Here is a 26,343-nt window from a genome sequence, read left to right on the forward strand (position 1 = left end):
TACTACTGTATTATTATTATCACTATAACGTCACTTGATATAACGTCCACGGCTTTCCAAGTAGAGTCATAATAGTGCTTTAAGAGTGCAGTATCACTTTTCTCAATTTGTCGGTTCACTGCACTTAGTGTTTACCTTTACAATTTAGCCTGAGCGACCTACGTACTCAGCCTGTCGACAACGCCCAGTTGAAAGTGAAGCTCAGCCTCCTCGTCGTGGGCAGTTGTAGTCAGTATTCTACGGACCAAAAAACAAACAAACGTCGTAGTCTCTTCTCATCCTCTCGACCTTCTCCTACCGTCATTTCAATAATCGAGGTTTTTTTTATATGCGTGATTGAAGGACAGAAGTAGACAGATCCATTCGCACGCGCTCGCGCAGGAGCAACCATGTATGCTCGATATGAAACTTTTTTTATTTTTTATTTTATTTTATTAAAAACCAAGACAGGAACTCACAAAACGAATGAAATGCAACATTTTTCTTTTAATTAAAAACCTAGAACACTGAGGAACCTAAGTAAGGAACTCACAAAGCGAAATGAAATGAAACATTTTTCATTACTGACTAAAAACATAGAACAGGAACTCACAAAACGAAATGAAATAAAACATTTTTCTTTTGATTAAAAACCTCGAACAGGAACTCACAAAACGCATGCAGCAAAAATGATTATGCCTTGAACCTAGTTTTCCTTGGGTCTCTAACAACGGGAAAACGGAAAAACTTGAATACCGTTAACACACAAAACTTGTGACACGTGTAGGGTAAATGAACATGCCTTGACAGTCGTTCACCATGCAAACTGCTGCATATGGGGATTGATATGACGTTATAACCGACATGGATGAGTGACGTTATAACTGGGTGACGTTATATCCGGTGACGTTATATCCGAGGTTAAAATAGTCTTGGAAAGAAGGAATTGAGCCGGGACCGGTGTTTGGGTGACGATATAACGGGGTGACGTTATATCCGGCGACGTTATAAACGAAGTAGACTGTATTATGGTCCAAGTGCTAAACATATCATTAGGCACTTGCGGCACAATGTATCATTCAAGCTATAGTGGTTTGTACATTAGATAGAATATAACAACACTGGCCATAATGCATCACATCAGAGAGACTGCTGGAACTCGATGAGAATCGAAGGCACACAATAAGTTTGAAGCAAAGTGCCATAAAATGTGCATAAAAAGTCGATCTCTAAAAGGCCCAAGCAAGAATTTGTATAACGCCCTCAGTGATCCAATCAAGATGCTCACGTGTGGATAAATATAAGACCAAGATGATACATTTTGTACATGAAAGCATAAATTCAAATCTTGGGTAACCCTAACATCGAACCCTTCCAATTTAAAAAAACAAAAACGTATATTCATTGTACTAGTTTGTTAAAGAGAACAACCAAGAGACAGTTGCCTAATGATAATAATGAACATACATGGATCATTACAGTTGAAGCGATGACTACAGAGACTTGTAGCTTTCACATTCCTCAATAATGGTAAGTTATAATAGACAATATTCAAGTCTTTTTGAGGCTCGATGACATTATTATGACAGCAAATAAAGAAACAAAGACGCCTATTCCTGACCCTGTCTTCGAAAGTGAAATCTCTGATGTCAAATGAAAAAGAAAGATGTAACTGTGTGTTGCATAAAATTTCTGTCACTTCCAATGCACGCCTTCGAAGGAAATAACTGAGTTTTGAGAATGAGTCACCGTGATTTTGTAAAAATAAAAAAAAAAAGCCTGTAAGGTCACTGCCAGGCTATGTAAGTCTAGCAGGCATGGGAATTCCAAAATATAAATAACTCTGAAAATAGGCCGAGGTCCAGGGGCCGCCTAGCTTAAGCGCCCCGGAAGGAAAACAAATTTTAGACCAATATTTTGATAGTTCTCGTGTTAGCAAACAATGGATAGAGAGACAATAGTATACATTTAATTTAATTTACCTTTTTTTTGCCGCGGACAATTTATTTTCTCGCTGAAACGTAATTTCCTTTTTGCGGAAATCCGCGATTTCGGGGACAATTCCCATGCCTGGTCTAGGTATCATATGTAATTAAATCAACAGCAGTGGTTTCACAAAGCAGCGGGGGACTCTGAATCATCAACTGGTGTTTAGAACAATGTGAATTTATTCATTCAAGCATGCATACAAAAACTGACAGCTAATTACTCTTGCAGGTTCACTTTATTATGCACCTGGCATGTGACTGTCCATACTGAGCTCAATAAATGGAGCCTTTAGCATTCTCTCATCTTCAGATCAGATCTGATCAGTATTATAGATCTAATAATAATCTAATAAAGACATACATGTACATTATGTACACCAAACATTCACCTGCAAATAAACAAACACATCTGCATGAGGATTTGTAATTCAAAACAGACTCTGCAAAACACGACGAATCTTGCACTGACTTCAATATATAGGACCTCTTTTGGGGATGCACAACATTTATTCTCATAACTGGTATATATATGTTACTTATATCATAGACCATTTATCCTGGACCGCCAACTAGCTCTCTCTCCGCTCTTTCTCTCTATTACGAGGTAGCGGCCTCTCGCATTTAGGAACCTACGCTTACATGGCCTTTCAGAAATCAGGGGGATGTCATATCCGGTGTCGATTGTAAACATGGACGAAGTTGCCGAGGTAAGTTCTGAAAATGCTAAAATAAACTCAGCTAAAGTGCATATGGAACATGTTTTTCGATGAGTTTTGTTAAGTTTAGTTTGGAGTTTTGGAAAATCCAGTTCATTGTCACCTCCCATTGTCACAAATAACTGGAGCGTGCTTTCTTTTCACTGTCTTCGAATCGCTGGCCTTTCAAACCGGACGCTAAGCGCCCCTGAAAGTCGAGCGTCGTAACCTCGAAGGGTCACGTGACGAGTTGGCGGTCCAGGCTATTTGGTCTATGCTTATATGTACTATAAAGTTACCTTCATACAAGGCATTCAAGAAGAAAATAGCTGGAGGGAAAGGGGTATTTAGATCTTACCAGTATGAGCAAGCAAACATTCCATACAGTTTGTGGCAAGTAACTTGTCTGACTTACAAACACTAAAACAGTGTGAACACCTGTGACTTTCAGCATGAGAATGTTGATTGTCATGTTTTAGAGCAGACCAAACGTTACATTATCAGAATTCTGGACGCATGAATCACAGGCACATCTGGTCAGGGAGAGACGACAGAGACAGCACACAACACTTCTTCTTCTTCGTTCATGGGCTTAGACTCCCACGTTCACTCATGTTTTTAGCACGAGTGGATTTTTACGTGTATGACTATGAGACTATGACCGTTTTTACCCGGACATTCAGGCAGCATACGCACACAGCACTTCCATTCAGCAGTCCATAGTACAGTGGAACCCCCCTTTTAAGACCCCGTTTTCTCAGATTTTCTGTTCGTAATCAATCCCTGTAAATGTACCCCCATTCTAAGACTCCCTCCCTTTTAAGACCCCGTTTTCTCAGATTTTCTGTTCGTAATCAATCCCTGTAAATTAACCCCTATTTTAAGACTCCCTCCCTTTTAAGACCCCGTTTTCTCAGATTTTCTGTTCGTAATCAATCCCTGTAAATTAACCCCTATTTTAAGACTCCCTCCCTTTTAAGACCCCGTTTTCTCAGATTTTCTGTTCGTAATCAATCCCTGTAAATGTACCCCCATTCTAAGACTCCCTCCTTTTTAAGACCTGATTTTGTAGGTCTTGAAAGGGATGATCCACTGTAATGCCATCTTTTGCTTCATTTTTGGTCCCATTTTTTTCAGTCAAAAAAGTCCACAGGTTTCCAGGGGCCATACACAGCTCTATACTTGAGATTCATTCTTCATAATGTGCTTGCACACTTTTCTGTCACTTTTAAATCATGGTCGAAACAACATGCAAACTTTTCCTCAATAAGGATGAGAAGCAGAGGAGATCTGGCATTTGAAGGACATCAAAGCTTCACAGTAAAAGCATATCGAGGCAAAACCAAATTTGTATTGTTTTTCACAAACACCACAGCAGTCTGTGCAGGCCTGAGAACTGCCTGGCAAAGCTGTCGGAGATACAGTTGAACCTGTCCTGGCGATCACCTCTTGATCACATTCCCATTAAGACTACCTTAACAGATCCCCAACTAGAGTTTGTACCGCAACACGGTGGCCTAGTGGTAAGGCGTCCGCCCAGTGAGCGGGAGGTCATGGGTTCGAACCCCGGCCGGGTCATACCTAAGACTTTAAAATAGGCAATCTAGTGGCTGCTCCGCCTGGCGTCTGGCATTATGGGGTTAGTGCTAGGACTGGTTGGTCCGGTGTCAGAATAATGTGACTGGGTGAGACATGAAGCCTGTGCTGCGACTTCTGTCTTGTGTGTGGCGCACGTTAAATGTCAAAGCAGCACCGCCCTGATATCACCCTTCGTGGTGGACTGGGCGTTAAACAAACAAAACAAAAACAAAAAAAACTAGAGTTTGTTTCTATATTCAGGCATGGGAATTGTCCGCCGAATGGCGGATTTCCGCCGAATTTTTTTTTTGTTCCGCCGAAAATGCAAAAGTGTCCGCCGAAAAAATAAAGGGGGGGAGGCACACAAAAAAAGCACCGGTTACTTTGGCCTTTGCGCAAAAGCCCGCGAAAACTTTCCGTACTTTGTTCACGCACTGCTACCGCCCGCCTCAGTTATTGAACTATTATGTTTGAAAGTAAACCAGATTGCACAGATTGTGTTACAAGTTACATTTTCCTGTTTGTCTCAACAGATAAAATTTTTTACAAATTTAAACCATATATAATACATGTAAGCAAAATTTGGTACATTTTTGTACTAAAAACTCTGATTCTAAAAACAGAATTTAATGGCAAACTTGGAGCTCAGATGACACCAGATTGCACCATCTGGGTTCTTTGGAGAAAAAAAATTTCCGGGGGGGCATGCCCCCGGACCCCCCTAGTAAGGCTAGGCGCTTCGCGCCGTCGACTTGACGCTTTGCGTCTTCAGTTATAAATTTTCCGCCTTTTTTACAATTTTCAATTCCCATGCCTGTATATACTTCATCTTTGAACTTTCCATATCGACCACCTGTCAATAACGACCACTTTTAGTCAGTCCCTTGGCTGGTCGTTACAGACAGGTTCCACTGTAAAAGTCTGGCAAGATGTGTCAGTGTTGGAAGCACAACAGTGTTTGCAATTAATCCATTAATCACTCATCTCAAGTGACTGCAAACTGACAAAGGTCCACAGAACGGTTGCGTAGGCGTAAGTTAACAGGTGCTTTCCATGTGGCACTCACTGTAAAATTGAAAGGCACTTGTAGAGAAGACAAAGGTATTGCACATGTGGTGCACAAAGGCACCAAGGGCTGATTTCATGGTCCAGCGACTGCAGTTGAACGAGTGAAATGCAGTTATCCGACCAAACTGGGATTTCATGAAAAATATTTCAGTCGGCTGACCGTGCCTCTTTGCACGGGGAGTTGTCCATCTATAATGCTGCCCTCCCCCAGCACCGCTTTGGACAACCACACTTGGGTGACGAAGTGGTGGTCTGACCGTCAGTGTGACTACCGCGCCGCGAGTCCATGAAATCAGCTACAGATCCGATACACAAGATTTGCAGGGAACTGGAAGACTTTGGTCATGTTGTCTTGAAAGACAAGTCCCAGGTGTGTGGAGAAGCTGTCTCTCCAAGTGATGATTGCAGACAGACACTCTGATACAGTGGTCCCTGTTATGAAAAATCGTGCTTTGAACCTGACAGAGTCCCCACACCACACACGTATCTTTCATCACAGGAATGAGTTTTGGTCATAAAGGGATTGTAGGAAATGTCCTTTATAAAGCAAGGTGTTCTATCATAGGGATGTGTTTTGGTCTGCAAAGGGATCATAGCAAGTGTTCTTTCTAGCAAGCTGTCCTTTCATAAGAGGGATGTGTTTTGGTCATAACAAAGGGGTAATAGCAAGTGTCCTTTTTTATGGAGATGTCCTTTCAAAACAGGAATGTGTTTTTTGTCTTAACAAAGGAATCATGGTGTCCTTTGAACGGAGGCATCCTATCCTGGTAGGTGCCTCGAACTGCAGATAGCACTGTACTGTACACAGAATCTGCAGGAAGCTGGAAGAGGTTGTCAAATGATGTGTGTTAGTAGACAGGCTGCAGGTTTACCAGACGTTACACTTGTGACTTGGGTTGAGAGGGCTGCCCACAGGACAGTTGAACGCCTCAGCGAATGGGGCAGAGTTTGCCACAGAGCCCAATACCCTGCAAAAGTGGTTGGAGCAAACTGCTTATTAACTGTTCATGACACACACACACACACACACACACTCTCACACACACAATCTGAGCGAATTGCATGTCATTTAAAGTGCAACTGAACACCAAACGTACTGAAGCTTTTCCCTTTGAATACACTGAACTGACAGCACTTTTCTTCATGTACAGTGTTTTTAATGGCTTTTTAATGAAAATGCAAAACTATTTCCATTTTCACATTGCACTTATCAAATGCATCGTCTCATACTGTACATGTCAGCTGTTACATGTTGCACTCACACAAAAAGAATAATGCGCTTAAAATCAAACCTACTAGTCAGAACATTTCTAAAGTATACACATCACATGCCAAACTTCAAAATCTTTCTTCATACAACTGAATAATCAGATTTTTATGCAAACAAAAAACTTTAACTCTCATTTTCAAATAGACAAATTTTTGTATGTTCTACATTCATATAATAAAGTTTTAATGAATTGAATTGAATACTGTCTATTTGTGCAACAGTAACTGGCACCAAGAAGAGTAAAATCTGATTTAAGACAAGCTTCCATTTGAAGACTGACCCTCTACATTGAGACCTCATCTTGTGTATGCTTTTGTGAGGAACTTAGAACTATTTTAGGATTTGCGCCAAAAAGGTATCCTCATTAATAGTACTATTATCTGCTCAGGCCTCCTCTTCATCATGTCAGTAAATTGAATACCTTTGCTTTAACACTCCCTCTCTTTAAAGACTTAAATGTGTTCAGAGTTCTGGAGGTCCTAAAGTAGAGGTACCACTGTACGTAACTCACCTGTACTTTGATATCGTGTGTTCGTCAGATCTGATGGCGTTTGCAGCGTATTCTGGCGTGTAGTGGGCGCACCAGATCTGAACACAACCAACAATATTTCATACATCCATCACAACATGCGCTCTTGGTACCAACCTTCCTTCAAAATTGTAAGTAATAAACCCTGTGTCAAAGTATGACTGTACATGTATTTACAAATCTACTTTACTGACATATTCAACAAATACCTCTGTTACATAGCGACCACACTAGTATATGTATGATATCAGGATGTGAATCATAGCGACGCTAGTATATGAATGATGCAGGATGTGAACGATATCGTAATGCCTAAAGCTAACTTGCATCGCATCTGTAACCATGACTTATGAGCGTCCCTGTCGCACGGAACACCTAGCCCGGTGTCATGCCAGTACGTGAAGGATAGGTACATGTATTACCAAAATTCCCAAAGGCTAACTTGTCTCGAGTGGGGAGGAGAAGTATTACATCCCCACAAATATCAACCATGTAATAACTGACGTTTTTGACAGACCATGGCATATTTGTTGAATCGTTTGAAGATTGCTTCCCGATCTTTAGCTGTATATAACGACAAGGATTTGGAAGCTGGGGCAGATCAGATCTCTGCAGCGACGAAGGAGGCAAGACGAGAGTATTGCTTTTTAGCCAAGGCGGTCGGTCCCTAGGCCTGTCTACATGTTTGTCTTCATGATGTCTGACGTCCAGTCGAACCACGATTAAAGTTCACCCCCCTGTACCCTCGAACTCTTGTCTACGAGTTGCACGAACGTATGACAGAGTGTGAAAGTGTCACACCTCTTAGAATTTGGAATACAATATGGAACCCCTTTTAAGACCTCCCCCCCTCCAATTTAAGACTCCCCTCTTTTAAAGACATTGATTATTTTTTTATTTCCTGTTCCCCCATCTTTGTACTGTAATTGTAAATTTACCCCCATTTTAAGACCATATACTTTTTAAGACCTTGTTTGTTTGTTCGTTCATGGGCTGAAACTCCCACGGCTTTTACGTGTATGACCGTTTTTACCCCGCCATTTAGGCAGCCTTATTCCCCCCTCTGCTTCTTTACCTCTGTAAACTTGTAGAGCTAGTTATTTTTCGATAAACACCCAGCAACCAAACAAATAACGACCCAGCAACAGCCTGAATCCTCGATAGCGCAATGGGTTGAGAAGCTGTTCTGCGTCGGTACTACTTTTGCGACTGAAAAGTTCCAAACGCTCTAATGTACAAAGTATACATCTCTGGAGCAAAAGCTCGCATTTTTCATGATCCGCTAACTTCGACCATTATTTTTAATAATCACTGAGACTCGGCATGTAACCTCTACATACGCCGCTTTCGGAGGAAGCATGCTGGGTATTTTCGTGGTTCTATAACCCACCGAACTCTGACATGGATTACAGGATCTTTTTCGTGCGCACTTGGTCTTGTGCTTGCGTGTACACACGGGGGTGTTCGGACACCGAGGAGAGTCTGCACACAAAGTTGACTCTGAGAAATAAATCTCTCGCCGAACGTGGGGACGAACTCACGCTGACAGCGGCCAACTGGATACAAATCCAGCGCGCTACCGACTGAGCTACATCCCCGCCCCTTTTTAAGACCATATACTTTTTAAGACCATATACTTTTTAAGACTTGATTTTTCCGACCTTTGGAGGTCTTAGAAGGGGGTCCAGTGCATATTCCTCATTCCAAAACAGCTTTACAGTTATCTGATTCACGCACACATACATTAATGATCCCTCTACCCTCTCTTCCCTAGCTCCCTCCCTTCCCTGTCCCTCCACATCACCACACCTAGGTCATTCCACATCACCACACCTAGGTCATTCCACATCACCACACCTAGGTCATTCCACATCATCACACCTAGGTCATTCCACATCACCACACCTAGGTCATTCCACATCACCACACCTAGGTCATTCCACATCACCACACCTAGGTCATTCCACATCATCACACCTAGGTCATTCCACATCACACCTAGGTCATTCCACATCACCACACCTAGGTCATTCCACATCACCACACCTAGGTCATTCCACATCACCACACCTAGGTCATTCCACATCACACCTAGGTCATTCCACATCACCACACCTAGGTCATTCCACATCATCACACCTAGGTCATTCCACATCACCACACCCAGGTCATTCCACACCTAGGTCATTCCATATCACCACACCTAGGTCATTCCACATCATCACACCTAGGTCATTCCACATCACCACACCTAGGTCATTCCACATCATCACACCTAGGTCATTCCACATCACCACACCTAGGTCATTCCACATCATCACACCTAGGTCATTACACATCACCACACCTAGGTCATTCCACATCACCACACCTAGGTCATTCCACATCACCACACCTAGGTCATTCCATATCACCACACCTAGGTCATTCCACATCACCACACCTAGGTCATTCCACATCACCACACCTAGGTCATTCCACAACCCAACTGAAGTTTACACATTTCAAATGTAACCCTTTTCTCATCCCAGTAGGAAAAGAAAAAAGAAAGTTCTTAAATGGGATGTGGGGGGGGGGGGGGGGGGGGTTAACCTGTTTGCTGCCAACAAATATTACCTGTATTGACAACTTACAGTGTGCCCTTGATATTTAAATTAATATACCTGCACACACACCCTCTTTGTTTGTTGCCGTTCTTCTTCTCTTGTTGTTACACTGAATGATTTGCTGCCCATAAAAGCAAGTTACCCAAGATGTCGATGACGTCTTCAGTGGTGGGACTTTTCCGCGGATTTCCAATTCCGCTGGGGTAATCTATTTTTCCGCGTCCCATTTCATCACAGTATCTATAACTTGTTGACTGAATGATATGGAGAGAAGTGAAGATGGAACAGAACACTGGAGGCTTGAGAGTTAAATTGTGCTGACTGAAAACTCCTGATAACTTAAATAGTCATTTTGAGCTTCGATGCATTGGGGCGTCACTTGGATCATACTATTGCCAGTATTGGATTATGGATACATGGTTCATTACTTTAGTATGCACCATTACAATGTTACCATTGTTGTGTGAAAGTGTTTTTTGTTTGGTTGGGTGGGTTTTTTTTTGGGGGGGGGGGGGGGGGGAGTGAGGAGAATGTCTTTTTTACCTTATCCAAACGAGTTGAAGTTTAGTCTCAGAATGCACCAGATTGCACAGATTTTAATGTACAATTTAAAAAAAATTCGGGGGAGCATGCCTCCGAACCCCCCTAGAAAAAAGGGATTTCCTCATTTTTCATCACAAGAGAGTCCCACCCCTGCGTCTTACAGGCAGCAGCAAAAGGGTCGAGTAAGTATGGGGGGGGGGGGGGGGTTCCACTGTCTTCAAAATGCACCCACCTGAGCAAAGCCAACAAAAAAGAGTTGCTGAGGAGAAAGCTCAAGCCCGGGTAGCTTGGGTTCCTTCCCCTCGCCCCGAGATTTCACTTTCTGGTAGGCCGCGTAGCCCAGCTTCAAGCCGCCGTTGTCTGCGATGTTCTCCCCCAGCGTGTATTCCCCGTTGAACTGAACACAAACAAGTTCCTTGGGAGATAAATATTCAACTGCTTAGATGTCACAAGTGTTGGTGTTAGGAATGAATGGGGTATGAATTTGCTCAGTCAGAGTATGCTCGTGACGAGAGATTCAGAATGCACGTGAATTAGTTTATAGTAGTGGTTAAATGGTTTGCAAATGATATGTGTGTGAGCTATGCATGAAGCAGTGCAGGCTAGGTTAGTGACTGGTGTGGATGTACAGTAGGGTATGTGGTAGAATACTTACGTTAGGCTAACACTTCTATTTTCTTATTGTTGGCTCACGTAAGTGTAGCCTATGCGATGCTAACTTTTGTCTTTCTGTGCGTGTGTGTGTGTGTGATAGAAACTTTAACATTTCCGAGTCTATGGATAAAGCTCGCATAAGAAGATTACCTCTCGGTCAAAAGTGTTTGACGTGTGTGATAGAAACTTTAACATTTGAAGACGTCACATTATGACGTAAGAGGGTTAGACGTCACGCGAAGGAATTACTGAAAGTCTCGGTCATTGTTATTGTGAGCGGGCCGAGACTAGTTGGCAGATCTAGTGTCTCGCTTTCTTGCACAGTTTCACCTATGCTTACTGTGTGTGTGTGTGTGTGTGTGTGTGTGTGTGTGTGTGTGTGTGTATGTGTGACGGAGTGATTGAGTTTGTGTTACTGTTTGTCGATTTCTTACGTGAGCCTTGAAGGCTTTGCCTCTTGTTTTCAATTGGTGGCAGCGGTGGGCACTCTCATTATTTTCCTTTCTGAGAATAGCAAGGCTACATACATGCAAGCACATCAGAAATGTTGTGTATGTCTCAGTCTCCTTTAAATTTCAACTTATGGTGACTGAGGTGCCATAATCACACAAACAAACAAACACACCAGAAAGAATGCGAACGGAAGGAGAAGAGAATCTCAAACCATTTTAGGTAAAGATCCTTCTTTAGCTAAATCAAGTGAAAGTTGGAATGTGGGTGGGTGGGTATAGTGTGCTACAGACCAGAGGAAAAATGTAACTGACAGGACAGAGTGCAGATAACCCACATTACCAGTTAGTAGACCGAGGGTCACAGGTTCTTCTTCTTCTTCTTTGTTCATGGGCTTAGACTCCCACGTTCACTCATGTTTTTAGCACGAGTGGATTTTTACGTGTATGACCGTTTTTACCCCGCCATTCGGGCAGCATACGCCGATTTCGGGGGATGCATGCTGGGTATTTTCCTGTTCCATAACCCACCGAACTCTGACATGGATTACAGGATCTTTTACGTGCGCACTTGGTCTTGTCCTTGCGTGTACACACGAAGGGGGTTAAGTCACTAGCAGATCTGCACATAAGTTGACCTGGGAGATCGGAAAAATATCCACTCTTAACCCACCAGGCGGCAGCGACCGGGATTCAAACTTGCGACCTCCCGATTAGGAGGCCGACGTCTTACCACCATGCCACTGCGCCTGTCTGGCCACAGGTTCGAATCCCGGCTGAGATGGACACAGGTCAATTTTGACAGCTCAGTTGGTAGAGCACTGGACTTGTGATCGGAAGGTCGCAGGATCGAATTCGGGCCGGGCCGGACACGGGTCAACTTTATGTGCAGACCCAGAGACGGAAGCCATGTCCCACCCCCGTGTCATCACAATGGCACGTAAAAGACCTCGATCATTCTGCCATAAGTGCAGGTGGCTGATTACACCATGACACGCACACACCTGGGTAGCGCGACTCTGTTGATGCTAGCTTTCCACTGGGAGGGAGCGACCCGAATTTCCCAGCGACGGGACAATAAAGTAATGAAAATGAAAACATAAATGAAAAAAGTACAATACTGACATGTTTTCCGTTCATGGAGAAGTTGGAATACTGGTCGACCATGCACTGAGTGTGTCGCTGGAAGGCCTGTGCTGACGTTTCTGTCCACCAGTCGTTCATGTTGCCGTCCTTGTCAAACTTGCGACCTGAAGAAGAGAATAAGGGAACAAATAGCAATCAACAAATAACAGATTTACCCCCATGGCATGGATAACAACTCAGTCAATTTTAAACTTGAAAAAATCGTAGCAGAGAAACCACTACAAGTTTTCCAAAATTATAAATGCTTGAACATGACACGAAGCCTGGGTAGAAATGGAAACAAATATGCATCATCGGGGGCATTGTGTACAGCTGGTGTTTCAGGGATTTTTTTTCATTTTTTTCATTTTCATTACTTTATTGTCCCATCGCTGGGAAATTCGGGTCGCTTCCTCCCAGTGGAAAGCCAGCAGCAACGGAGTCGCGCTACCCAGGTGTCTGCGTGTTTAGGTGTATTCAGCCACCTGCACTTATGGCAGAATGACCAAGGTCTTTTACGTGCCATTGTGATGACACGGGGGTGGGACATGGCTTCCGTCTCTGGGTCTGCACATAAAGTTGACCCGTGTCCGTCCCGGCCCGAATTCGAACCTGCGACCTTTCGATCACAAGTCCCGTGCTCTACCAACTGAGCTACCGGGCCCCTGCATATATGGGAGCTGGAGAGGGTGACCCAGGTATTGGGCACTCTGGGGTTATGAGGGTTAATACTGTCGAACCTGCCCTTGCGACAAACTCTCCAAAGCGACCACCTACTCACAACAACCAATCTGAAGGATTGCAGACAAGTTTTTCTTCTATATAATTTATTTGACTACAATGACCAGTTTCGGTCTCTCTTTGGGTGGGCATTAGAGACAGGTTTGACTTTAACACGCACTCTGGTGTTAAACGCAAAAGAGGGAACACCATCTCACAAACACACACACGCATGCATGCAATCATACACACACACACATGCATGCAATCACACACACACACTTACACACACACACACATGCATGCAATCACACACACACACATGCATGCAATCACACACACACACATGCATGCAATCACACACACACACTTACACACGCATGCATGCATGCAATCACACAAACACACATGCATGCAATCACACATACACACACTTACACACACACACATGCATGCATGCAATCACACACACACACTTACACACACACACACACACATGCATGCAATCACACACACACACACACACATGCATGAATGCAATCACACACACACACACTTACACACACACACATGCATGCATGCAATCACACACACACACTTACACACACACATGCATGCATGCAATCACACACACACACTTACACACACACATGCATTTATGCAATCACACAAACACACATGCATGCAATCACACACACACTTACACACGCATGCATGCATGCAATCACACAAACACACATGCATGCAATCACACATACACTCACGCACGTGCACACACACACATGTCACATGCACACACACACACACACACATGAACACACACATGCACAAACACACACACACACACCAACCCACACATACAAGCACACACACACACATTTACCCGTATTGTCAAAGCCATGGGTCAGTTCATGGCCAGATATCATGCCCATTGCACCATAGGCAAAAGACCTGCAACAGTCCACACAAAACCAACATAACCAGTAAATAGAGTGTATGTGGCAGGACAGACTGGACTGGGGCACCTGGACTGAGGTGCATGTGGCAGGACAGACTGAACTGGGGCACCTGGACTGAGGTGTGTGTGGCAGGACAGACTGAACTGGGGCACCTGGACTGAGGTGTGTGTGGCAAGACAGACTGAACTGGGGCACCTGGACTGAGGTGTGTGTGGCAGGACAGACTGAACTGGGGCACCTGGACTGAGGTGTGTGTGGCAGGACAGACTGAACTGGGGCACCTGGACTGAGGTGCATGTGGCAGGACAGACTGAACTGGGGCACCTGGACTGAGGTGTGTGTGTGGCAGGACAGACTGAACTGGGGCACCTGGACTGAGGTGTGTGTGGCAGGACAGACTGAACTGGGGCACCTGGACTGAGGTACATGAAGCAAAACTGGTTTCCATCCAAATAGGTTGTACGCAGCCACGAGGTCGGATTGGTTTGAAACAGATTTGTTGTGATTTCAACCATGCTATCAGACCCGTACCCCGCGGCTTGTTGGGTAGCATCTAGATTTGCTTTCTGCACCTCAGAGCAGGGTATGTGCACATAAACCCCCCTCCCACCCCATAAAAAAAATGTGTTTTTGATGACAATGCAAAAAATTATGGTTGATATGTCAGTTATTATTCTTTTTTTTTGTATGGCAGTTTGATTTTTAATGACATAGGCACATGTGGCTTTATATTGGTCAAAAATCATACGAGCTGCGTCCTCTGGACGTCGGAGAAGAGTTACTTTCCTTGTAAAAGCAAAATCTAGTTCTGTCATTTTTGACTCACATGCGAAGCAAAAGTGAGTCTATGTACTCACCCGAGTCGTCCGTCCGTCCGTCCGTCCGTCCGTCCGTCCGGAAAACTTTAACGTTGGATATTTCTTGGACACTATTCAGTCTATCAGTACCAAATTTGGCAAGATGGTGTATGATGACAAGGCCCCAAAAAACATACATAGCATCTTGACCTTGCTTCAAGGTCAAGGTCGCAGGGGCCATAAATGTTGCCTAAAAAACAGCTATTTTTCACATTTTTCCTATTTTCTCTGAAGTTTTTGAGATTGAATACCTCACCTACATATGATATATAGGGCAAAGTAAGCCCCATCTTTTGATACCAGTTTGGTTTACCTTGCTTCAAGGTCAAGGTCACAGGAGCTCTTCAAAGTTGGATTGTATACATATTTTGAAGTGACCTTGACCCTGAACTATGGAAGATAACTGTTTCAAACTTAAAAATTATGTGGGGCACATGTTATGCTTTCATCATGAGACACATTTGGTCACATATGATCAAGGTCAAGGTCACTTTGACCCTTATGAAATGTGACCAAAATAAGGTAGTGAACCACTAAAAGTGACCATATCTCATGGTAGAAAGAGCCAATAAGCACCATTGTACTTCCTATGTCTTGAATTAACAGCTTTGTGTTGCATGACCTTGGATGACCTTGACCTTGGGTCAAGGTCACATGTATTTTGGTAGGAAAAATGTGTAAAGCAGTTCTTAGTGTATGATGTCATTGCTAGGTTTAGTTACCCTAAAGGTCTAGGTCAAGCATGTGAGTCGTATGGGCTTTGCCCTTCTTGTTAATAAAACAAAAATGTGCAGGTTCACAATTTGTTCTTGGATTGAGAGGAAAAAATATGGTCACTTAGGGAATAGGATACACTGCTTTTTTTTTCTTCTTCGCCTAGCAGTGTTTTGGTGCTTCCATGCAAACATTGCATAAAATACTAGCACCGCTCATGATAAGATATTTTTCTCTCCAAAATGTTTAAATTCAGCAACATTTTCATCCAGCCATTTTTTTGATTCAGCGTTGAATGCTTCCTCTTAACTGTGACCCTAGATCAGAAATAAGATCCAAAGGAGGGAACAACACACTCTAGTCTAGCCACAGAATATTTTGTGAAAAAAAACCCCAGCATTCAGATATCAGAGAAAACAAACTGACAACAAGGAGAAAACAAATGTTGCCAAATCCAAAATAAGACCAAACTTTGCATATTGTATCACTTTAATTTCTTATCCTCGGTGTAAGAGATGAAGGGAAATTGATTTTCACGAGGAGTCTTGCTTACAGCTTCAAAGCAAATCTAACATGAAGACCTAGAGCTGTTCAAAAGAAGAAATTCCTCCAAGACTCAAGACTCGAAGATTTTAATCAAAAATTTTAGTGTAAATTTTCATTTGATTAATATACTTACCCAAATCTCATAAATAGCAATTTACTTCCGTTAAGTGCTTAAACGTTGAACACGCTTCCCTGGTAACACAAGGGAAGCCACTCCCCTAAAGAAAAATCACATAAACAGTCACTAGACCACGTGATACCTCAGGGTAGGCTCCCCTTATCGCCACGTGACACGCGGCCGCCATCTTCAATTCACTTCTTGACAAGACTGAGCAAGTCTGAAAGCGGGGTAGGTGGGAGGGCATTTGATATGAGATTTGGGTAAGTATATTAATCAAATGAAAATTTACACTAAAATTTTTGATTAAATTACATATTACTTCCCCAAATCTCATAAATAGCAGATTGCTACTTAAGGAGGTGGGATCATAAAACATGAATATAAGCAGACAGACAACTCACCCTAAGTTCTGGGTAGAGCCTGCCCGGCAACCACGACCGCAGGTAGGACGTTGCATCCATAAGGACGAGTGCCAGAGACGTCCCTCAAATAGTAATTCAGGAAGACGTCTTCTGATCTCCAGTAAGCGGCGCCCAAGACCTCAGATAGACGCCTGGATTTGAAGACAGCGAGAGATGAGGCCCAAGCACGGGTCTCATGAGTCCTCGCCGAGGAGAGAGGAAGGATGAACTGAGAAGAACGCCCACCATCATTGCTGCCACCACACATAGGCTTGTCTAATGAGAGTGGAAGCCCATTTTGCTAAAGTGACTTTGGCAATGTCTTTGTGTCTAGCTGTGTTCGTGGAGATGAATAACAGCTTCTGACTACTAGCCCGAATGGGGCTTGTACGAGATAAGTAAGTCGTTAGCGCACGAACCGGACAGTTCATAAGATCTGGATCGTTTGGAGCTAATATATTAGACAGTGGATGAACTGTGATCACTGGTGATTGCTGATCTGGTCTCTGATTTAGAAAATCTGGTCGAAAATTAAGCGAGACGAAACCGTCTGCTTGAAACGAAATGTCTTTCTGCAGGCCAGATAAAGAATGTACCTCGCTACCGCGTCTGGCTGAAGCTAACAACAGTAACATTAATGTCTTGCGGGTTAGATTTGGTAAGCTCGCAGCATGCAAAGGCTCAAAGTCTGACGATCTCAAAAATTCAAGAACAAGAAAGAGATCCCAAGCCGGTACTGGTTGTTTGTTTTAATATCTGCAATCGAGGCGCCTTTCAGCACTGAAGCTATTGGACCGCCAAGATTGATAACATGCCCTAACTGTCGTAATGTTGAAGATATAACTGATCTTCTAACCTTAAGGGAGGATGCAGAACAACCTTGTGAAGACAACCAAGCCAAATGATTAGCGACTTGCATGGACCTAGGCGCTACTGGGTTGACGTTGTTTAACTGACACCAAGTATTCCAAGCTTTCTAGTGAGAGGAATAAACCGAATTTGTGGAAGCTCTGTGAGCTTTCTGAATCAACGAAACAGTGATGTCTGAAGCACCTGCGTGCAGAAGAGAATTTCTCACAACATCCACCCGTGAAGAAGCAGAGACTGCGGATTTCCGTGAGGAATGCCTGTTCTTGGTTGTAGAAGCTCTCCCTTTACGAGATTGAGAGGGACGGGAGAGCCCCGAGACAGACGTAGTAGGTCCGGATCCAGTGTTGGCTTGTCCATTTCTGATTAAGTCTTGGAGTTTGTCCACTCTCCTGAGAGAGGGCCGAACGGTCCAGGGTACTGTGTTGAATCTCATGCCCAGGTAAGAAAACTCCTGAGCGGGAGTGAGATCCGACTTGGTCTGATTGACTGCAAAACCCATATCCAATGCGAGGCGCAGGACGACATGAGTGTGAGAAAGGCAAAGATCTCGAGCCTGATGCAGAATCAGCCAATCGTTGAGGTACGCCCAAAGACGTACCCCCTTCTGCCGAATAAGAGCACAAATCTATCGAACACCCATTGTGAAGATCCATGGTGCTAAGGATAGGCCGAAGGGCAGGGCCCGAAACTAGTATGCCTTGTTTCTCCACCGAAACCTCAACCACTTCCTGTCGCAAGGATGGATGAGAAGATGAAATACGCGTCTAAGAGGTCGATGGAGGTGACCCAATCGCCCGGGCGAAAGGTGTCCCTGACCGTAGCTGGTGTTTTCATGGTAAAGCGTATGTCCCTTAGGCGTTCAGAGAGGAAAGTTCCAGAACTGGGCGCCACCCCCCTGAGGCCTTGGGTACCACGAAAATCCGGTTGAAAAATCCGGGGGAGGAATGATCTAATACTACCTCCACCGCTTGCTTCCGTAAAAGGGCCAGAATCTCGGCATCTATGACCATGACTGATTCCTTGTTGGCCGGAAAAGAAAAGTGAGGGAGAACTCTGGTAAGAGGAGCCTTTTCCTCTTTCCAGAGAAGCCGGAACCCCGATCTGACTATCCCTACGATCCAATTGTTGGTTACGTTCTGCATCCAAAATACGATCGCCCGAGACGGACCGCCCACCATCACGGGGATGGCGGCTGCAGGGATAATCAGATCAGGGGGGAATCACTGGGGGTTGGGATTTCGCCCAGACCCCCGAGACTTGCCAAAGGAAGGCTTCTTATTGCCAGAAGAAGCACCCCTTCCACGACCTCGAGAGGAACCAGAGTTTTGCTTAAAGCTACCTTTAACCGCAGGGGCCATGTAGGTAGCAGAGTCGGATTGTATGGTATGACTAGCGGAGCGTTGAGTGTATCTGGCAAACTCCAAATCCTTTGCCTCTTGGGTCTCTTTGTGAAGAGCATCAAGAGCCAAAGGACCAAAGAGCGCCTCCTCCGTGAAGGGAGATGTGCGCAAAGAGTCAATAGTTCGCCGATCCTGCAGTCTGGACTCGGAGAGGAAGTTATCCCTTCGAGTAAAAACTGCATGAGCGTAGAGCCGTGCTGATGACGCCATTTGTTGCGCCGAAACTTTAGCCAATGCCGACAAAAGAGCCGCCACATCCTGTTCGCTTGCATCTTGCCTGAACTCAAATGGTTCTAGGGAAGAAGTAAGCGCCCGCGTCAAAGAACGCAGCAGCGTATCCGAGAGGGATGCAAGTTCCAGTGCAGATCTGCCTGTTTCCTCTAACCCCAGAAGAGAAGATTCAGTGTAAGGAAACGCTTTATCCTTCTTGAAATGCTCAAAACGCAGGAAGTCAACAGCTGGAGTCACCGGAAGTGGAGCCCGAGGTAGGGCAAAAGTTTGAATCAACCCGCGATTGGACTGTTTCAACACTAACTTCCTGTGTGTGGCATGGCGAAACACAGAAGCCTGCTGCTCTGTGGCCAGCCATGAATCCACTGAAGGAGGAACCGGTCCATGCGCCACCAGAAGTGGCACTGGGCGAAGAGGAATGTTACTACCCAGCGGAGGGTGAGTAGCCAAAACTTTCGCCATTTCATAAGCCACCAAGGGAGATTCTGAGAAACGAAACCCCGAGGCGACAGGTTGCGATGGTAAAAAATCGTCAACCGCTGATTTAGGAGGAGCAGAATCGTCTACAGCTGCGACCACTCCCTCCGGAAAATACCGTGAGGTCACCTCTGCTGCAAGAGCAAGAGCCTGGATAAACCTTGCCGGTAACCGGAAAACTTCCTCATCCTGTTCGGAATTAGTACTTCCGTAAACAGACGAAGAGTCTTGCGCAAAAGCGCTTCCTTCCGGTAAGAAACCGCGTTCAGTACACTCAGTATTACTGGCAGCGGTAACCGGAACCGAGCGAGGTCGATCACCGGAAGTGACCGCCTCTCGAGACATCTGGCCAATGTCCTCTTCCGGTTCCGCACGCGGACCGGAAGATGCCTGTGCTATCGACGAAGCGTTATGTAGAATACGCTCGCGACGCACCCCCAGTGGGGTGGCACAAGAAACGTCCGCAAGAAAGGAAGGTGTACCCGCTATTGGACGCTCTTGTAAGACACGATTGTCACCCACTGTCGCGGAACGACAGCTGACTTCCTGTGCCTGACCAGACATACCTTGAAGGTGAGGGACACCTGAAGCCAGTTCCGGATACGAGCATGGCCACTCGTACCGACCGGAAGCTGGAGACTCAACCGAGACGTCGGCCGACGTAACGGTAGCTGAAGGTGTACGCAATTTAGCCAAAGATTGCACACCACCAACTCTAGAAGGAAGAATGGACGTAACACGACTAGCCGCTCTCCTTTCCTCAGCAAAAATGTCTTTAAGCTGACCAGCAAAGGAATGAAAAAATATCCATCATTTGCTCCTTGTCTAACGGAGCTTTGTCTGCCGGTTCAATGCTAAGTACAGGAGCGGCAGAATCAACAAGAGACTCAGCAGGAGGATCAATAACAACACTAAATGAAGTATCATTGATAGGGTCCGTGACATGAACAGTAGGATTGGCTTTCGTTTTCTTAGCTGACCGCTTTGAAGAAGAATCTGAACTCGCTGATGCAGACGCACGTTTCTTATGTTCTTTGTCAGACATGTTGACCGAAAAAGTTGTAACAAACAATTTCTACAACAGAAAACGCTAGCCACAATACGAATAGAAAGGTCTCACCCGAACGTAGAGAAAACCAGGGAAAAACTCAGCTTCAAAAAAGCTGAAACGGCCACAAAAGGCCGGAGCGTGAACCAACACGTCTGAGCAGCTCAGGCGTTGGAAGAGAAGTGAATTGAAGATGGCGGCCGCGTGTCACGTGGCGATAAGGGGAGCCTACCCTGAGGTATCACGTGGTCTAGTGACTGTTTATGTGATTTTTCTTTAGGGGAGTGGCTTCCCTTGTGTTACCAGGGAAGCGTGTTCAACGTTTAAGCACTTAACGGAAGTAAATTGCTATTTATGAGATTTGGGGAAGTAATATGTAATTTAATGTCCTTATACGAGAACAACAAGGAAAATTGTCTCGCAGTGTCATGTGGATTAAAATTCAAAAAACATCTAATTCACTAACAGTTCAAAATTTCATTAAAAGGGTGAAGATTCTCATGCCTGACTGCTGCATTCTTACCGTGGGAAGTTGAGATCAAAGTAGGGTCTCTGCAGCAGACCAGCCAGGATGACGATGTGGTTGTACGTGGAACTGAAGAAAGCGTTCACTTCATCCGGCAACATGCTCCACCTGTAGACACACAGCAGTATGTTGTACAGTGGAACCCCCTTTTAAGAGTCCCCAATTTAAAGAGCCCACCCCCTGTGTCAATTTACCCGTGGTTCCCTAGTGCTTAGGACGTCAGCCTCCTGTGTGGAAACTATCGGGGTTCAAATCCCGCTCGCGCCTGGTGGGTTAAGGGTGGAGATTTTTCCGATTTCCCAGATCAATTTATGTTCAGACCTGCTAATGCCTCAATTATTCCCCTTCCTGTGTGTACGCAAGCAAAAGACAAATACACACAAAAAAGATCCTGTAATCCTATCTGAGTTTAGTGGGTTATTCGAAACACAAAAACTCCCAACATGCATCCCCCATAATAGCAGTATGACTGCCTAAATGTCGGGATAAATACGAAGACGAGTGTATGTCGTAGTGGCAGCCCAAGAACGCAGAAGAACTAACAGCTAACCAAGGATTCTGGCAATACTCACTCATTTCCAACTGGCGTTTTGACCCATTTCTTCCACAATCTGTCCTTTTCATACTTGGCTACAGAAAAGAAGTTGTTCAGGAATTCCCCTTTCTTCACTTGAGCCTGAAAAATGCAACAATAAATAGTTAATAACACATCTTTCCATTCTGAGCAGGTCTGTAAACATGAGCAAATTTAGTCAGCGGGGCAAGGCATGCAACTTGACATGAAAATAAACCCTGATGGGAATCATATGTGTGTGTTTGTGCATGTATGATGTGTGTGTGTGTGTTCGTGTGTGTGTGTGTATTTGCTTGCATACCTTCAGTTGCTTCATACAATAGCCACAGAAGCAGCCGACAATGAGAATAATCCGGAAAACAGACACGCAGACGCCAACATAATTCATCCAGTTTCAAAAGTTAAAACTCTAGCCAAACATGCCCACACCTCCTGGTAGTAATCATCCAGCTTTTGGGGGTCGAGCAGCCACTCTGGGTAGCCCAGGACCTTGCCCATGGCAGTGGCCTTGACCTTGGCCTTGTCACGCGTGGACCGGTCCATCCACTTGAGGTTGTCCAGGTTGGCGATGAAGGCCGACTGCACTGCTGTCAGGATCTTCAGGGCCTGCAATCAATTAGAGTGATTAAACTATGGAAAATAGAAAATATGTGACCCTTCACCACGGAATGAGTCGCTTGTCACCAATGCATGATTTTTGTATTTTTTGACTCACATGCGAAGCAAAAGTGAGTCTATGTACTCACCCGAGTCGTCCGTCCGTCCGTCCGTCCGGCCGGAAAACTTTAACGTTGAATATTTCTTGGACACTATTCAGTCTATCAGTACCAAATTTGGCAAGATGGTGTATGATGACAAGGCCCCAAAAAACATACATAGCATCTTGACCTTGCTTCAAGGTCAAGGTCGCAGGGGCCATAAATGTTGTCTAAAAAACAGCTATTTTTCACATTTTTCCCATTTTCTCTTAAGTTTTTGAGATTGAATACCTCACCTATATATGATATATAGGGCAAAGTAAGCCCCATCTTTTGATACCAGTTTGGTTTACCTTGCTTCAAGGTCAAGGTCACAGGAGCTCTTCAAAGTTGGATTGTATACATATTTTGAAGTGACCTTGACCCTGAACTATGGAAGATAACTGTTTCAAACTTACAAAATTATGTGGGGCACATGTTATGCTTTCATCATGAGACACATTTGGTCACATATGATCAAGGTCAAGGTCACTTTGACCCTTATGAAATGTTACCAAAATAAGGTAGTGAACCACTAAAAGTGACCATATCTCATGGTAGAAAGAGCCAATAAGCACCATTGTACTTCCTATGTCTTGAATTAACAGCTTTGTGTTGCATGACCTTGGATGACCTTGACCTTGGGTCAAGGTCACATGTATTTTGGTAGGAAAAATGTGTAAAGCAGAAGGTCAAGCATGTGAGTCGTATGGGCTTTGCCCTTCTTGTTACTTTTTGTAAAGGATTTGTTTATGCTCTACCCAGTGGTGAAAAGCGTTTTACAAAAGAGCAAACACTTTTTGAGTTATTAGCCTGTGAATGAGGTAACCCTCAAAACGTCGGTTCGGAGAAAAAACAGCCCCAAACAATGTTGACCTTACCCTGACCTTTTATACAACTTTTAAGGCATTTTCAGCTTATCAGGTGATAGATGTAGGTAGAAAAAGAGACTGAAGAATAACTTTGTAGCGAAATCTCAAAATTGATATCGGAGTGACACCCCCAGGACGTATACCGGTACTGGGGCTAGTCAAGAACAATGCAAGGTGACATCCAACTTATTCTGTGGTGGAGGGTCACATATAGCAAGAAAAAAAGTCAGGGCGTTTGGAAGGGCAAGAAGGATTTTAGGAAGCCAAATTTTATTTATTGACTTGCTGTGAAAAGAAGCGCAGGCTGGTAGCACCGACCAGGTGATCACTTCATTTCTGGTATTTTCAGGCTTCGATATAATTTATTTGTTATACAGATGATAGCACACTGAGATAGAATTAGTGCCAAAAGGTGTGTTTGTTAATAAAAGAAATGACTGTGTTTTTGTCTTGCTGAATGTCCTAATAATTCATACAGTGTGTTTCATCATTGTTGACAGGGAAGCCAGATACCTCGAAGAAATAACCGTCCTTCTCAATGTCTTCGTTTTAATGGACAATAATAAAGTCTTGGATTATGATTGTTTTTGTTAAACCAGTAGAATATCAGCACATTTTCGGAAAAAGCCAACCCAAGTCTTGTGGGGATGGCTAGGCTGACTTGATATTAGATACAGTGGAACCCCCCTTTTAAGACACCCCAATTTAAGACATCCTCTTCCCCCCACCCACCCCCCTTTGAGACCTTGCTTTTTTTTTTTTAGATTTTCTTCTCATAACTTTAAATTTACCCCGATTTAAGACTCTCTCCTTTTAAAGACCTGAATTTCTCAGATGTTTGCACGTCTTAAAGGGGAGGGGTTGCACTGTATTCAACAGCTTGTGATGAGTTTTACCTGGGCCTTGCTCTCAGGCGGAAAAGTCTTGTCGACGTAGAGGGCAGAGCTGGCAAAGCCGAACGCGGCCTCCGCTTTGCTGACACACCGCTGCCAGCGAGGAGAGGTGGTGGACACACCCAGCTCCACCTTGTTCAGCCCCATCGCCGCGTCCACAAACCGCTGCGGCATGTAGCCGGGTAGCCGCTGTATCACGTGCCACATCAGGTAGTCCTGTAGCACTCTGAAAACAACACACTGAGCCATGAAGCACTGTAGCCTGGTAGCCGCTGGGTCATGTGCCACATCAGGAAGTCCTGTAGCACTCTGAAAATAACACACTGAGCCATAAAGCACTGTAGCCGGGTAGCCACTGGGTCATGTACCACATCAGGTAGTCCTGTAGCACTCTAAAAAGAACACACTGAGCCATAAAGCACTGTAGCCGGGTAGCCACTGGGTCATGTACCACATCAGGTAGTCCTGTAGCACTCTGAAAATAACACACTGAGCCATAAAGCACTTTAGCCGGGTAGCCGCTGGGTCATGTGCCACATCAGGAAGTCCTGTAGCACTCTGAAAATAACACACTGAGCTATAAAGCACTGTAGCCGGGTAGCCGCTGGGTCATGTGCCACATCAGGTAGTCCTGTAGCACTCTGAAAATAACACACTGAGCCATAAAGTACTTTAGCCGGGTAGCCGCTGGGTCATGTGCCACATCAGGTAGTCCTGTAGCACTCTGAAAACAACACACTGAGCCATAAAGCTGAAATAGCCCCTCCTGAAATGCTATAATACGTTTTCAGATGGGGGACTGCAAATACCTTCAAGTTTAAAAGATTTCTCCAAAACACTTGTTTGTTTTTAGATTTAGAGCCAGGAGAGGTCACCTAAACCCTCCTTGAAATGCTAGAATTCATTTTCGACTGGGGGGTGGGGGGGTTGGTGGTCACTGCCCCTGCACCCTGTCGGGACCAAGGCCCCTAGACCCCCGGAAAAATGTTCAATCCTAGCAACGTTTGGGACTCCCACCCATGAAAATGCAAAAAAGGGAAAGAAAATACTACTGATCAGTAGAAAAAGAAAACCACCACAACAACAAACTTACTGCTGACTGGTGTTCGCAAGCAGAGGCCCCAGCTTACGGAAATACTTGACAGTGGAGACAATGATGGTCTGGTCGGCGGAGATATCTTTCTGCAGCACACTGGACATCATGCGCTTCAAGTCGACCTGAACAAGGCAGGTAAGAAGTTCTGAAGAAGCCTCCATAGGTGAACATTTCAATCAATCAATCAATATGAGGCTTATATCGCGCGTATTCCGTGGCTACAGTTCTAAGCGCAGGGATTTTTAAAAAATTTTTATGCAATTTTATATCGCGCACATATTCAAGGCGCAGGGATTTATTTATGCCGTGTGAGATGGAATTTTTTTTACACAATACATCACGCATTCACATCGGCCAGCAGATCGCAGCCATTTCGGCGCATATCCTACTTTTCACAGCCTATTATTCCAAGTCACACGGGTATTTTGGTAGACATTTTTATCTATGCCTATACAATTTTGCCAGGAAAGACCCTTTTGTCAATCGTGGGATCTTTAACGTGCACACCCCAATGTACTGCTGTGTGTGCTGTCCTTGTATTGGTGGGTACAGAATTATTTTGTTTTTCAATTTTCTTCATCTCATCCACAGTCATCTTGTTGTTTAGAATTTGTTGTTTATAGCAGGCAAGTAAATCAAAAGTAGGTCACGGGTGTTTCATGTGAGATCCAGGTATTTTTGCACTGCCTGCAGTTTAACCTTGGAACTCTTTGCCCCCTGGAGCAACCAACGTCTCCTGCTCGAGAATCCACACAGAGATCTCTAACGCCTGCTGAACACAGTGCTACCTATGACGCATCCAGACCTGGGAACCCCT

The 26,343-nt window shown here is 44.5% G+C and overlaps 1 protein-coding gene across 2 annotated transcripts in view; it reads right to left on the reverse strand.

Annotated features, from left to right (window-relative positions):
- Positions 1-471: 471 nt before the first annotated feature.
- The window catches only part of LOC138947280 (endothelin-converting enzyme homolog), a 46,909-nt gene continuing 21,037 nt past the window's right edge, over positions 472-26,343 (reverse strand). For both annotated transcript variants that reach the window (XM_070318726.1, XM_070318736.1), the window contains 10 exons: positions 25,524-25,648; positions 24,434-24,656; positions 22,358-22,534; positions 21,927-22,030; positions 21,352-21,462; positions 14,088-14,155; positions 12,485-12,609; positions 10,489-10,653; positions 7,090-7,166; positions 472-6,276 (listed from right to left, as the gene is read on the reverse strand). In XM_070318726.1, coding sequence (XP_070174827.1) covers positions 6,177-6,276; positions 7,090-7,166; positions 10,489-10,653; positions 12,485-12,609; positions 14,088-14,155; positions 21,352-21,462; positions 21,927-22,030; positions 22,358-22,534; positions 24,434-24,656; positions 25,524-25,648 — 1,275 coding nt within the window. In that variant the 3' untranslated portion in view covers positions 472-6,176. The remainder of the gene's footprint in view (positions 6,277-7,089; positions 7,167-10,488; positions 10,654-12,484; positions 12,610-14,087; positions 14,156-21,351; positions 21,463-21,926; positions 22,031-22,357; positions 22,535-24,433; positions 24,657-25,523; positions 25,649-26,343) is intronic.

Source organism: Littorina saxatilis, linkage group LG1 (genome assembly GCF_037325665.1).
Source record: "Littorina saxatilis isolate snail1 linkage group LG1, US_GU_Lsax_2.0, whole genome shotgun sequence".
Lineage (NCBI taxonomy): Eukaryota > Metazoa > Mollusca > Gastropoda > Littorinimorpha > Littorinidae > Littorina > Littorina saxatilis.